At 36.9% G+C, this 15,919-nt stretch overlaps 1 protein-coding gene across 1 annotated transcript; it reads left to right on the top strand.

The window, feature by feature from the left end:
* Positions 1 to 788: 788 nt before the first annotated feature.
* On the top strand, positions 789 to 12,623 carry metap2a (methionyl aminopeptidase 2a). The gene is made up of 11 exons (XM_066669047.1): positions 789 to 912; positions 4,148 to 4,231; positions 5,102 to 5,167; positions 5,594 to 5,696; positions 6,850 to 7,011; positions 8,475 to 8,656; positions 9,354 to 9,448; positions 9,705 to 9,801; positions 10,572 to 10,675; positions 10,944 to 11,059; positions 12,327 to 12,623. The coding sequence occupies exons 1-11, from the start codon at positions 807 to 809 to the stop codon at positions 12,577 to 12,579; spliced, it is 1,368 nt and encodes a 455-aa protein (XP_066525144.1). The 5' UTR covers positions 789 to 806; the 3' UTR covers positions 12,580 to 12,623.
* The last annotated feature ends 3,296 nt before the right edge of the window (positions 12,624 to 15,919 follow it).

The following is a 15,919-nucleotide window of genomic DNA, read 5'->3' as shown; positions in this document are numbered from 1 at the left end:
ATACAAAATATTAGACATTCTCTTTGACAAATGGGGAATAGTTCAGTTAAAGGAGTTTATTATATTCAGCCCCCATCATCATCAAAATCACCATCGAAGTCCCTCCCAGATACACCCCGTGCTCTTTTCCAAATCTGCTAATGATATCAGAAAAGCAGTCCAGCTACTTTCACTGAGCCAGTTAAAGACTCGGCTCAGAAAAAAAAGAGTCAACTCTCGGCTTCTTAGCAACTAATCTTCATTCGTGTTGTCCTTAACATAAAACTATAATATACAGTCTAATTAACTACGTTACAAAAATTGCATTATGTATGTTTTTAAGTTAATAGACACTTGTAATGTGTTAGCATCATTCACCTGGTAATGTTAGCATATGTAAACTAAACTTACGTCATCTGTCAATGACCGATCCAGGAGACGGCTAACTGCATTACCGACAATGCTACAAAACTAAACAATTCGAGTTGCAAATAAGTTTCTGAGGTAGCTAATTCAGAACAAAAACTTTCAGACAAATTAGACTTCAGCCATAACCACTTCAGCCATAAACTTCAGCCATTTTATTTTCTCAAAAATGCCGTTTCATATTAAAATACGTGGAGACGCGTAAAAAAGCAGAGAGAACAGTTTCCATACAACCTTAGACGTTCCCTTTCAATGACGTACAATCTTGAATAAAAGTAAAACGGATATTTAAAGGGACAGTTTTCAGTATCACAAAAAGTGTCGACTCTAGGGATTGAATCAAGGAGCCGATTTGAAGAGCCGACTCAATGGTGAGCGACTCTTCAGTAAAAGCTGCAGTGATGGAGGTGCCGGGTAGCGTGCAGCTCTGTGGTTCTGTGAACGGAGTGACTGATCCCGAGAAGAAAAAGAAGAGAAAGAAGAAGAAGAGCAAAACAGCTTCTACAGGTAAGAGAGAAAGATTTCACAACGAGGTAGTTTTACTTAACCCTTCTCTAGTATCAGCGAGGCTTCGGCTCTGTCCCAAATCGCTCCCTACACCACTTCAGTGCACTACATACATCATGAATTTATTACATAGACTGAGTTCAGTAAAGATGGGATGTAGGATTCACTTGATTTTAGAAGTGGCTTTGTATACAGTGTTACTACTATTTGACGTAAATGCATTTATTTGTGTCTCCAAAACTAATTCATAAACAAAGAGAAACAATTTCCTAATGTTCATGTAAAAAGATTTTATTTTAATCTGAATATATAGATCACTGTAGGCTCTCTTGAAATTTCAGACCAATTTAGCTGACACTTCTATGAACTTCAGGGCACATTTCATAGTTTCTGTCTAATTCAGCACTGTACATGCTGTTCCAAATTGAGAATCAGGACTGGGGGCTCTTTGATTTTGCAAATAAATAAACCTGTCCCAGTTTTGGAGGATCAGTTGTATAGAGACACACTGCAGATGTCATTCTTGAAGGTGTGAATGTCAGTCTTGTGTAGGAACCCAATATCTCAAGAGAGTCTGCTGTAATCAGGCAAGGAGGTGCTTAAACAAGTATCAAAGAAGAAATTATTTATGCAACTCATATTTGTCCTAGGAGCTCGTATTATTCAGCACACACAATAAACAACACTGCATTAACATAACATGGGCTATTTCATTCATTGGAAAGTAGTGAGTATTTGAATCCAGTCAGTTCGCACAACCCCTTTTTTGCAGTACACTTGATGTGAGGTCAAGACTCCTTGCTTTTAGCTCATTTGAATTTGATGTTTTGTGATGTGTTTTTTTTTCTGCTGATGAAACTCAGGTGCAAAGACAAAAGACAAAATTGTAAACTGTGCAGTGCAGGTGGACTGAAGATGGAAAATGCTGATTTAGCTGTCCCACAGATATTTTAAAGCAGGTTTCTACAAGTTTCTATCACAGTTGTCCAGTTCACTGCCTGTTATGAACACTTTTTATATATATGTTTAATTAGAGCTCATATCTGGGCTTTGAGAACAACTGCTCACCTTCCATCTAATTTTGTTCTTTTGAAAAAAGAGTGAAGTTTGCTTCCCTTCGCTTCAGTATCAGCATTTATCTTTCTGGGAATGATTTATACTAGATGTTATACTGAATAACAAACTTCACTCCAGCTCATCCCAGATATATGAAGCACAGTCTCTCCAGAAAACACTGTTTTTCTGGGCTTTTTTGGGCTTTCCAAACAGACATTTAGACATAAAGTGAATTTAATTAATTGTTCCTTTAATTTATCCTTTCATTGATGTTCAGGTATTGTGTTATTCCTTATAGCCTTAAGTCAGGCACTGCCAAAGACTCAGAAGACTCATAAATGTTAATGCCTTCTAATGGGAAGAGCCGTACTACCCTATGCCAGCCTAATAAATGTTTAACATCTCTACAGCTGTTATTTATGTTATGTCACATGCTTGTACATTTAATTTTCCAAGTTAAATGCTTAAATTTTTAAAGCTATGAAATTAAAATGAAAAACTTAAATTTCAAACAATGAAGTGCTTCAATTTAAGTTCAGTGTATAAAATATTTTTTTCACTTTCACCTTCCCAAAGAGATGTTGTGCAGCTTATGTAAATTAAGGTAAGGTCAAAATATATTAAGGTCAGAACATTTTCATGAGCTCATTAAAAAGCAGCCCTAGGCTCCAGGTTACTTTGTTTACAGTCCTTACTTAAATTTGTTATGTAATTTCTAGTGCCACCCATTCGTTGGTATCCTTCAGTCACTCAATGTTTCCTCTGAGACGTGAATTTTTGAGCTGCTGGCAACACACCCACCTCAGCTGAATGAGGAGCAAACTAATTTCCTATAACTCTTATCTGACTAGAAACAGAAATAATTCTGTTATGTCAGCTAAGTGTGTGTGTGTGTGTGTATTAGATGAGGGTGGGTGGTGTGTGTGTGTGTGTGTGCCAGGAATACTCTCTTGGACGGGCTATTGTATCACTGTGGATCAAATGTCAGAAGGGTTGTGATTTACAGGCTATGAAACCTTGGCCTAGATGGTGTTTTATTGGAGGCAGTGTTGTTAAATGTCAGGGTTCAGATATTTGTAGATTGGAGTTGTGTAAAGGTAAACTATAGGGGTACAAGAACTCAAGGGGTCTTTGACTTGAGAGCAGAATTCAGACACATTTTTCCACGCGCCACTTCAGCCGTTTACATTACAACTGCTAAAACATCATTCACCTCAGAGTACAGCCAAGCTGGGATTAACATAATAGTGTTTTACTAGACGTTTGGACATTTCTAAGATAATTTATCATGATCTCTTATTCATGTGTGGAAGCATATCTGTGACCCACGGCCTTACATTTGCATTTTTATAGTTTACAAAACTGAAAGTCATTTCCTCTGTCCCTATAAGGACATGAATATACTGGACACATCTCATTGAGATTGGGTTTCTGATATACATCTTCACAAATTTTCTGTTTAGTAATATTCACACAATTTTTCTGATGTAAAGGAGTCGCTTGAGTGTCATTCCATATCTTCAGTTTTGTTGCTTGTCAATAGCAGGCTTTTCAGTTTTATTAACTCTAATTAAATTGCTGCTGATTATAAATGTTTATATCACAACAGCAAGTTAGAAATGGCCATTGCCCTCAACATCAGCAGTTTTAAATACATGACTCAAATCATTTCAATCTTAATAAAGACGAAAGATTCTAGTTACTCTTAAAGTGTTAGGCTAATATTTCTCAGATCTCTGAGGCATCTTTTTACTGGTTTCTGTGCGGAATCTCACAGGCTCATGGTCAAAAATGTGAAATTTCCTTCAAAAATGTGTCACCTGACTTATCAGAGGGTTGTTCAAGTGTGCATATGAGTAAAATTAAAGAATTTGCACACCTTACATCTTTGCACATTTCAGCGGGCACGCGTAATAAAGGAGTGTGAGGGTGTGTGAGAATTGGGACAGGGGAAATGAGAATGATCTCAGCTTGTGCCAGTTTCTCCAACTTGTGACTCTATTATGTGGAATGGATTTGCCCAGGGTTTAAAGTGACATGTATTATTCAATCAGTTGCTTTCTTCCCATGGGATAAAGAAATTGTTGAGGAATGCACCTGGCACAATTAGCAATTGCTTTGCTTATAGGCTCATTCACCTTTGTGTGTGTGTATGTGTGTGTGTGTGACTTTGCGGCAGGACAAGCAGAACTGGCCGAGGATGGTGAAGTGGATGTGATGAAGCCACTGGAGGAGAGAGAGAGAGAGGAGGACATAGATGAAGGTGTGTACTACAAACACACTCTACACAAAGTGTGCTCAGCTGGCCCCACAATCATTTAAAGGAATACTCCAGAAGCTTCCAGTCTAAACCTCCTCTGCCCTACCTGTGGAATATATTTGATGACCATGAATATTAATTTCAACACATTTAACTTTACTCTTCTACTATGGTTAAAAAAAAGCAGAATCTGCTCATTGATTGACTTGTGTTTTATTATGTTTTTTTTCTGAGCATATGATCAGAAATAATACAGTAAATATCTATTTGTGCCTAAACAAATACACTTATACATTCAAAATTTGCAGACACACCTGATTATTACGGAACAGGTGATCTAAGCTATTTTAAGGTGCACTCATTGTGTACACTTGTTGGACTAGCTACACATGAGCTTAAGATCACCATAATCAATACCAGGTGTCAGCTAGAGGGGTATAAACCTTTGGTCTGTGGTGAAGTGTAAATACTTTCTCTGGAGTGATGGAAATCCATGCTGTACTTTTGGTCTGTTTTTTTTTTTTGTGATGCAGAACTAAGCATCAAACATCAGTATCTGACCTCACTAATGTTCTAATAGCTCTGTCATCAAATCCTTACAGGCATTTTCCAGCATCTACTGTAAAGCCTTTCTAGATGAGCAGAGACTATTACTGCAGGAAAGACTGACAAATTCTCTTTTAATACCCTTTCCAATACCTTTTGGCCATGCAGTATATTTTCACAAGGGCTTTCTACTACTTAGATAGAAAAGAAATTTAAAAACCCATGTGCATAATTTCAGCTCCAGTGTTAATGTACTAATACAGTGCCTTAGCCTTACCATTCATTGCATTGATTCTTGTGTAAAACATTTTTTTTCTTTCATCTCAGATGGAGAAGAGGGTGATAACTTGGCTGGGAAAAAGAAAAAGAAAAAGTCAAAGAAAAAGAAAGGCCGTAAGTTAACGTTGCAGCGTTCTGGCTCTTGTCAGACGGCCAGATATTGCTGCAGGCACTTGTACTTGTGTCACGCCTGGCAGACCAATGCAGTGGACTGGACCTGTTCCAGTTTTCTAAGTCCTGCAGTACAAAATCCACAGTCCACCACAAACAGCCTCTTATCCTGCATTAAGCCCTGCATTAAACTCACATTCTTTACAATTCATAGACAACACTGATCCTAGCTCAAACAAAAAAGGAAGCTCATATCATTCATTGCCTCTATTTTTAAATAGATTTTAATCAGTAATGTTTCAGTTGGTTCTTCATGTTATAAATCAGTAATTATACTGAGTAGTCCAAAAGTATCAGGGATTCTGTTCTAAACAATGGACTTTTATTATTAATCTTGTGCCCCTGTTATTATTGGGTTTTTTTTTTCAGCTAAAACTCAGACGGATCCTCCAGCTGTGCCAGTCTGTGAGCTTTACCCCAGTGGAGTGTTTCCTGTTGGAGAAGAATGTGAATACCCTCCCTCAAAGGATGGGTAAGAGACTGGCAATCTCCCACTGTTATTTTTTGTTCATGAACATTGACAAAACAGATGTGCAAAACTGATGTCCAATATTTCTTTTAGCCAAAATGCACAAGAAATATGTTATTCCCATGTAGTTGAATCAACTATCAGGTCTGATGATTGAACCCATAATATTAAAATAGAGATAACAATATATGGTACATATATTTTTTAACATAACTCTCTTTCCATTTACTCCTCTGATACCTCCACCCTTGTCCTCCTTAGATCACCTTGTCCTATCTGAAATGTGCTCTACCTCAGATTACCCTGTGCTCTGTGTAATATTATATTATATTTTTGCTGAGCTACATGACACAAAGGTCACTGTTTAAGGTAGTCCCATTATAAACCGTGTTAATGAAGGGAGTGTGTACATATACTTATGTGCAAATACAGTCAGTATGTCAGCTTTTATCTTTCCTCTTTTCTCTACCTTCTGTTGCTGACACTGATTAATTGCTTATGACATAATGACCATCAAACCAATTTTAAGTCAGACTGACACAGTTTCAAGAATAGCCAGCATTTTTTAAGTTATTAGTGAGGTGCTTCTAACCAAACAATTCCATTACGTAAAATGCACTCACTCTGGACTCAAATGCTGATGCTGAACACAAATGTGCTGACCAGAAAAACACTTTGTCTCAGTTGCACATAAGTATTACGCCACTGACCAAAGAAAAACATGTCTCCATTTTTGTTGGTTTATTTTACTACATAATTTAAACACAGCAGCTGTCTGTCAGATTGTGTTATGATGAATTGACAAATAGAAATGCTCCAGAATTACGTGGAATTATGCCTTTTTACACTGAATTTAATCAAAAGTTAAGAAGATTTTTCTTTCCACTTTGAAGTTACTCTTTTGGAGATGCATGTTTTTCTTCTGACAGTGATGGTAAGTAAGTTCACCATACCCAATGCCAAGTGTGGGCTAGAGGAGTACAAAGCCAATTAGGGCTTTTGGGTTTTCGGTAATGGAACTGTGTTTTCTGGAATGATGGTGAAGTTTTCACCATATTTGGGATGAACTGGAGTGGCGTTCATTATCCGGAACTTAACACCCTCCATCAGCACCCGTTTGTAAGCACTGTATAGGGGTGTGTTTTTGTGTGTCCAGGCGCAGTGCTGCATGGAGGATGAGCAGTGAGGAAAAGCGTGTTCTGGATAAAGCAAGTGAAGAAGTATGGAGTGATTATCGCCAGGCAGCTGAAGCTCATCGCCAGGTTCGGCACTATGTCAGGAGCTGGATCAAACCAGGCCTTAGCATGATCCACATCTGGTGAGGGTCAAACTACCAGCATTCATTTACATGGTTCAGTGAAATTTCTTTATTCTCACCTTTATTTTCTATTGGTCTTCTCCTATGTAGGAATATGTGAAGGAGATGAAAAGACAAGGAAGAATAGACATAATGAGCCATAACAAGAAAAATGTTAAAAACAAAACCTATAATAATGTTAACTTGAGTACTCCTGCAGCTGTTTTGTCAGTCCATTCTTGTCTTGCTATGTGATTTTATTCTTCATTTGTCATTTTGTTAAATAGTTTTTAATGAGCACAAGTCAAAAAACTAACTGTGGGATGTCATTGTTATCATGGAAATAGTTTTACAAGCTCTGTGACTGAATCGCAAAAAATGAAAGATTGTGCAAAATCTAGACACACTGCGAGCAGAGTATTTTTCCCATCGCTGGTGTTTTGTAGTTGGTCAGTAATAAATTGTATTTAGGTCTTTGTATGTAGGAAAACTGGGATATCTCTCATGAATTGAAGAAAAATGGAAAACCTTTATTACAGCAAGCAGTAGCAATATACAATGATGTACCGTGGATTCAGCTGAGCTGGACTGATCACCGACTGATAGAAAAACACAGCATAAAAACATAGCTAGAAAACAGCTCTTCCTGAAGGATGTGATGTCAGTTGTGGTTGAATTCAGTCCATGTGAAAATACTACTCTAGTTGTAACTATAATGAACTCAGTGGAAATGGAGTTCTGTCACCTTCATGTTTAGACTAGTTCCCTTTGCCTGTTATGGTTTTTGACTACTCAGTAATACAATTTCTTTAATATTGATTACGTCTTCTGGTCCCACAGTGTGAGTTGTTGTGACACTTCCAACTTTGCTATATGCTGTTTATATGCTAAATAAGTAAAGTGGTCACCCTATCTCTGGGAAGTCACACTGGTTTGGAACTTTTTTATGATAATTATACGGTTGATTGCAGTGAGGTAAGCCAGTCACAATTGGGTCCATGCTGTAATTTCTTCCAGTCCTGACACTCTCTGGAGTCTATTGAGAACCAGTGGTATAGAGTAATCTCTAGAGTTTCTGCCCTTGTCTATTTCTCCCAAAATCCTCATTGCTTGCCAAATACAATATTCAGCAAATATGCACATAAGCTCACAAGCTCACATTACAAAATAATGATTGCTCCAGTTTTGAGAGAATTCCTGCACTGGGAATTAGTTTATTTAGAGTATTTGTATATGTAATAATAATAATAATTATTACAGTACTAATAAACTTTATTTATAGAGCCCTTTTCAGACCAGTAGCAGTCGCAAATTCTAAAGGATGGTAGTGTAGTGACTGGTCATTAGAATTGTCCCAGTGTTGGACAATGAATTTCTTATAGTTAGCGGCCATTTTAACTACAAATTAATTTATTAAAGGATTCTCTCTCTCTCTCTCTCTCTCTCTCTCTCTCTCCCTCTCACTCATTCACTCTCTTCTTCAGTGAAAGATTGGAGGAGTGTAGTAGGACTCTGATTAAGGAGGATGGGTTAAATGCAGGCTTGGCTTTCCCCACAGGCTGCTCTCTGAATAACTGCGCTGCTCACTACACGCCCAATGCTGGAGACCCCACCGTGCTGCAGTACGATGACGTTTGCAAGATTGACTTTGGCACACACATCAATGGTACACAAAAGTATATAGTATAGCCAGAAGATGTATAAAAATCATGAACTTTATAAATTTGGTAAACTTTATTGAAATATTTTACATCAAAAATATGTGATATTCAAATGAGAGAGAATAATGTTTAGCACAACAACTAACCCCAGCCCCCCTCCACCACTCCCGTTCACACTAGCAGGTGACAAAGCAACAGGCGTCCAGTCATTTCCTATAGAAGGACATGATTTGTAGCCGTGATTCAGCAGCAAGCGACAAGTGATGAAGTGACAAGCAACAAATCATGTTGAGATTTTCTGAGCTTTATGCAAATGAGCTACGACATGGTGTTATTAGCTGCAAGAAATTCTTTGACCCAATCGTAGACACAGGGTAAAACCTTTGGCTTCTGCTCTCTGAACCCCCCACTCCCTGAGACAGCTGGAGTGGCTTCGACACACCCACAAGAGACAAACTTTGGGCAATGTAAACGAGTTGTTGCCTGCCAGTGTGAACGCATGGTAAGGAAAGCTACTTGCGTGCCTTAATACTTTGGTGGCTAGTTTACCTTCACAGATGCAAGTAGATAATAGATGTCATGAAAGGAGACACACTCCATAATGACACTGACATTTCTGCACACTCAGTCAGAAAATGCACCCACACTCTCACACACATGCGGCTTCAGTGTATGTATTTATTGATATGTATGTGTGGTCAGGGAGGATTATTGACTGTGCCTTCACCGTCACTTTTAACCCGAAGTTTGACCGTCTGCTGGAGGCTGTGAGAGATGCCACAGACACTGGGATCAAGGTGGGGTTGTATGTGTGTGTGTGGGTGTGTGTGTGTGTGTGTGTTGTTTTTTTGTTTTCAGTTTGCCCTTTTTTGAGACTGATTGTGGCATATAAAATTAAAGTGCATTATGCCTGAACAGCAAATCAGTAACATGTCTATCAATTCTGTACAATAAAAAATTTGATCAAATGACTCCATTTATATTCATTTGTACTAGTTCTTCTGTATATGCCTGATATGTATATGTAACTCATCTGTTCTGTTTTGTCTGTAGTGTGCTGGGATAGACGTACGTCTCTGTGATATTGGAGAGTCTATACAAGAGGTTATGGAATCATATGAGGTGGAGATTGATGGGAAAACATACCAAGGTATGAACCTTAGCCCTGAACAGAAAAATCTCTGTAAAATAGTTTCATTTTAAAAGTAGGGCTGCACAATGAATTCTGAGTCATGTTGCTTTCAGAAGATGTTTGCTTTGAAAAGAATGTGCACCACTTTAGAATAAGACTGCACTTTATTAAGGTTTATAAATTGTTTACAATCTGTTTATTAATGGTTATTAATTAGGTTGTAAATGCACTAGTCATTAATAATCTTTTATAACACATATATAGAAAGAGTATCAGTGACTTATTTGCCAAATAATGAATGCGCACATGCATCTGCACCGTTAAACCTCAGACCTTGCAGAATACTGGCCTTATTCTATTTTTTTCCATCATTTAAATTTGTTAGCCTCAGCACATATTTGTTAATATGTTTAACTGCAAAAAAAATTGATTGCAAAAATATGAATCTATACCAGAGGTCAACCAATGGGCTTCTCAGGAAATTACAGGTTTTATTGATTTCCTAAAGGAAAATAAGTGGACACATCTTTAGAGAATTTAAATATGAATCTGTATGAAAATATAAACTGTGAAACTGAGAGTTTTTTCCCAATTCTGCAAAAAAAACCCCAAAAAAAACAGTGAGTTTGGAGTGTTCTCTGTGGAGGAAGTGTGCTCTTATTTTCACAGAGAAAATAAACAAAACGTATACCAGGATCTATGTTCATGTAGTGTGGAGGATCCTAAACCTTATGGTAACATTCAGGACATTGTTTTTATATTCTGAAGATTGTGCTTTGTTTCTCCAGTTAAACCAATCCGCAATCTAAATGGTCACTCAATTGGTCAGTACCGAATACATGCTGGTAAAACAGTGCCCATTGTCAAGGGTGGTGAGGCCACAAAGATGGAGGTATGTGGAATGTAATCCTTAATCTAAAACTTTTCTTTTGTGTGTGTGTGTGTGAGAGATAGAGAGAGAGAGTGAAAGAGTGAGCATGGTCCTGATTACAATTAGTACAGCTGTGCTACAGTGTCACTAGTGTGAGATTTTCAGACAATCAAAACCATTCTCTTGAAGCTATCTAAAATTGTTGAAGGAACCTTATGATTTCAGTACAGTTTGTGTATCATACATTTTGAAGACTCATTGTTGGAATTTTATGTTTCTCTGTGTGCAGGAGGGTGAAGTGTTTGCTATTGAGACATTTGGAAGCACGGGGAAGGGGGTAGTACATGATGACATGGACTGTTCCCATTATATGAAGAACTTTGATGTAGGACACGTACCAATCAGGTTTGTGTGATTTCTTTAGTACACTTTCAAAACCTGAGTAAAATATTATTATACATAAGAGGCAATAATATTTTCAATTCCATTTTTTGAAAAATAAAGCCATTTCTATTGGTTCCTTAAGAATTATGTTAAGATCATACTTCTTTCACTTCAAATATTATTGTAATGAAAAGAAAAAGTTAATTTAAACTGGTAATACAGTAATTGCAAAATACATGGACAGATTCTGTTTGCTATTGTTCAAAAAAGGCTACTGAAAGGCACACTGACAGTCTTGATGGCAGTTGGCTAAATAAATGTCTGGCAACAAAAATATTTTATCTGGTTGACTACAGTGAAAAAGGACTTACAAGTGCATACTGGTCCCCTCACTGTCCTTTATATTTTTAAACAACTGGAGCATTGGCAACGTTTGTTTATTTACAGCTGAAAATATCCATGTAGATTTGTTAAGGTAGTGTTCTGTTAAAGAAAAACATCATGAATAACATTTTGGGACACATATGCTGTGAAAGCAAAAAAGGGCCATGACTACTTTACAATTATTCTCTAAGAAAAAATTAATAAAATATCAGAGCTATCAGCAAAGTGTTCACAAGCATGATGTTCTGCGCATGCACAGTCCAAATTGGGCAGCAGCCCAAATCTAGGTTCAATGGATTTATTTAATTTCACCAGCTAAATATATCTAAAAAGCGAAAAAAGAATAATTCAAGTTAAGTAAAATGTTTTGCCAAAACTGTTTATATAATCGTGCTTTGTTAGTTATAATTAAGATAACATTTGTGAGAATGTGTTGCATATTAAATACTTTATATACAAAGCTATACGTTTACATTTTAAATCATAGCAAAGACATTGAAAGGTAATAATTTGTCAATGTGTTTGTATGAAACATGAGAAATATAGAATTCAGATTACGCAAAATTGTAAATTGTGAAATTGTAACTGAAAATTATATAAATAAAATGCTGAATGATATTGAATGCATACTTTTGCTTCTTAATGCCTGCAAAGCACCATAAGCTAAAAAGCAATCGGCCCCTCTAACTTAACCACTGGCCCTAGACTGGGCCCCTCAATTGAAATGGTCTAGAACTGCCACAGACACACACAAACACACACACACACACACACATAAAAACTTTATGACTCCTTGTGCTGTATGGAAACAAATGTGAGTCTAAAAACCTCCATATACACCTTGTACACATTCTCATCACGTTCTGCTGTGTTTGGAGGCTAAAAGTTGTGATTGTTCTTGCAGGCTTCCGAGAGCCAAGCACCTGCTGAATGTGGTGAATGAGAATTTTGGGACGCTGGCATTTTGCCGCCGCTGGCTGGACCGGCTCGGGGAGAGCAAGTATCTGATGGCTTTGAAGAACCTATGTGACCTGGGCATCATTGACCCATATCCACCACTATGTGACGCCAAAGGCTCCTACACAGCTCAGTTTGAACACACCATCCTTCTCAGACCCACCTGCAAAGAAGTTGTGAGCCGTGGAGATGACTACTGATGCACACTTTTACATTTTCCACAAAGCAGGACTCTACAGTTAACTACGTAATGAGGAATCTCCTTTTTTATTTCAGCGTTAATAAATAGTTAATATACAAACGAAGTCATTCAGGTTGTTTCAGAATGAAATATGGAAACTTACACAGTTGGGCTCTAATTATATTAAATGTTTCAAAAAACTTCTTCATAGAAAGTTACACAGATTTGGTTTAAAGATACATTTTTGGTCTTAAAATTCTTTCATGGGAGAAAGGTACATGCAGGTCAATCTTTTGCAAAGTACTCCCCAAAATAATACTCTGTTTTCCCCCAGATTTATCTCTACATTACAATTATGAATATTAAACATATTATCTCAGAAGACACATGTAGGGTTCACTACAGGTTCTAGTAAAGAGATCGTACAGAAAATAAGGGGGAAAAATTAAAACCATAAAATAATTAAAATTGTATCCAAATATCACTTTAATGTGTAATTTTCTCTAAATATATATCAATCTCATCTGCATCTAAATGATTAAATTATACCAAATTAAATTATTTCCCTTTAAGCAACAACTGAAGCTTCAATAAGTGAGACATCTCAAATTATAGTGATCTACTGACACTGAGGAATCTTGCTTTGTGAAATACTTTCATGACCTCACACAAAAACCCACACAAAACATTTTCTTTACAAGAAAATAAGAAGACAAAGAATCACACTACAAACACCTGCTTGTCAAAAGCTTGAGGACATATATCCTTTTAATCTCTTAACCTCTTTGTCTGTAGGTATGCTAATTTATTTTTCACATTCTCATAACTATACAACACACATAGCAATCAGTAAGTCAAATTGCCTGTTAACATTAAATAGAAAGATTCCTTTTCTATATAGTCAACAGGACTGTGTAAAAATCCTGTCAAGACATTTCACTCTGACTCAGCGAAGTGATTGAATGGCTCACCTGCCTGTCTACAACATCAATTTGCCCCATGTATGCAGACTGGGAGTGGAGCCTTTTGCAATGCTAAAGAAATAAAAATAGTAAAAGGTAGAAGGCTTTCATACAAAAATAGGCCGGATGAAGCCAGAAGGCAAATCAGAGTGAACATCCCTGTAGAACATCCATGTTTGGGCGGCACGGTGGCCGTGCCTCTCAGCGCTGGGATCTTGGGTTCAAGTCCTGTCTGGGTGGAGTTTCCATGTTCTCCCCGTGTCTGAGTGGGTTTCCTCTGGAGTCTCTGGTTTCCTCCCACATTCCAAAAACATGGAGGTTAGGTGAATAATAAAAAATGTCCTGGTGTGTGAGTGAATAGTTGTCTGTTTGTGTGAGAGAATGTGTGTGTGCGCCCAGATATGGATTGGCACTCTTTCCTGGGTGAAATCCTGGTTGAGAGTATGCTGTGCGCGTTTGGCTGCCGCTTCTCACCAGTGTGTGTGTGGATTGAGTGTTCTGAGCGTTCTGAGCAGTGTGGATTGTAAAGCGTCCATGGGTGTCTAGAAAGGCACTATAAAGTGTAAAGATAGATGTTGGGTGTTGTCTTACATGTGAATGAGATGTGAGGTAGGTGGATGGGTGTTGGATAGTGAAGTGTTGTGCTCCTCTCTCTCTTTTATTTACACACTGGTTACACACTCCAGCTTTGTACTATTCCAGCTTTAATTTCATAATAATGTCTGTATAATCAGGGTTTGATCATAGGGTGCATTAACCCATTTTGTAATGAATCACGTGGAGAGAGAAAATCAAATTATGTGCAAATAGTTCTTTGTGTTACTAGCAACATTTCTATTGTCTTAGGATTAGTAGTAGTAGTAGGTGTTTTATGTTATTCTAATCATTTATTTGTAACTTAACTGAGAGTTAAAAAACAACAATAATAATAATAATAATAATAATACAAGTATAGTTGTCCCCAAACTTTGGACAGGCAGTGTAAATACACAAACAGTACAAACCAACTTTTAAGCAGTTAGATCCTGGGCAGGAAGCACTGGACCCTGCTGAACTATTCAACATTGGCCGATCTGTGCTGCTGTAATTTTCTGCATGAAAAGCTGTCTGAACTCTATAACTATGCAGGAGGATGGGCTAACTGGTTTAGCTGCTGTCCTGGGCCTGGTTTCCCCTGTAGGCCTGAGATCATCAGATCATAATGTTTCTGTGAACACACACGTTAATATATCAAATGATTTTAAAATAATTATCCAGTGGTTAACTCAATCTCTATCTATTGCATTTGTATAATATTGTCCTATACCACAGACGTTTATTTATTTTTTCTCTCAACAGAAGCTACAACTATTTAAAGAGTTTTTCAATAGTGGTGCTTTTTAGCAGTCATTGGTTTGTTAACAGATAGAGATTAGGTTGAAAATCTTTGGAATATTGATTAACAGTATAATAGCTTTGGTAAACCAGGTCTCTTTTTACATGAATAGGGAAATTATAAAAAAAACAACAACAACAAAAAAAAAACTAAAAAAAAAACTAAATGCTTATTAGAACTGGCTCTCAGCCCCAGTGAACAGCTTTTGTTTTACACATCTGACTCACCTTATAAAGGGCTTGATTCAAAGGAGGAGGTGTGTTAAAGCAGAGAAAAAAAGTAAAAAGTAAAAAGAGGGACTGAGAACCACTGCGGTTAACTATTCTACTGTGCCTAGCCAATGAGTAATGAATAATACTTTAAAAATAAGAGTATGACAACTCGTAGCATGAGGATATTTGCAAATGAATTAAAACTTTGCTTCTGGAGTAACATTTTCATAATTGAATATCTGTAATCTCTTAAAAAAATTGGACTTGCATCCATCCATATTTCATATTAATTAATAATAATAATAATAATTAGCAAATTACATACATATATGAATTTACTAGTTCTGTGCATGTTTTCCTTACTTTAATCAAATAACTATTTCATGAACATATTTAAACATCTGCCTGCTGAGGAAACCAAATGTTATTTATGAAATGCTGCCACTTAACCTGGTAAATCAGTTACAGGACTAAGTCAAATGGTGTGTTTGTTGATTTTCTGAATTAAATTGTGTGCATACATTTTCTACAAAGAATATGATTCTGTACATTGTAATGCACAGTTACAGTTCATCTACTGAATTTAACATATTGGGGAAAGATACATTTTTGTAAAAATGATGACAGTTTATGTTAATCTGTATGTTTATCTCAGGTAATATACATGGAAATATATTGACAAAAATTACTTATTTTTGTCCTTTTGTCCCCACTTAGAAAATCAACAAAACATGATTTGATCAGGCTTTGGAATTTTGCCATAAACTCTTTTAGGATATATCAATGCATGTTATATTTTTCCCAGTCAGT

Source organism: Hoplias malabaricus, chromosome 4 (assembly GCF_029633855.1).
Source record: "Hoplias malabaricus isolate fHopMal1 chromosome 4, fHopMal1.hap1, whole genome shotgun sequence".
NCBI lineage: Eukaryota > Metazoa > Chordata > Actinopteri > Characiformes > Erythrinidae > Hoplias > Hoplias malabaricus.
The sequence above is the reverse complement of the archived record's forward strand: the minus strand, read 5'-3'. Positions and strand labels throughout refer to the sequence as shown.

Coding starts and splice junctions, on each gene's coding strand:
- metap2a (XM_066669047.1), top strand. CDS start 807: ATGGAGGTGCCGGGTAGCGTGCAGCTCTGTGGTTCTGTGAACGGAGTG. Junction 4,232..5,101: donor AGAGGAGGACATAGATGAAG/GTGTGTACTACA, acceptor CTTTCATCTCAG/ATGGAGAAGAGGGTGATAAC. Junction 5,697..6,849: donor TACCCTCCCTCAAAGGATGG/GTAAGAGACTGG, acceptor TTGTGTGTCCAG/GCGCAGTGCTGCATGGAGGA.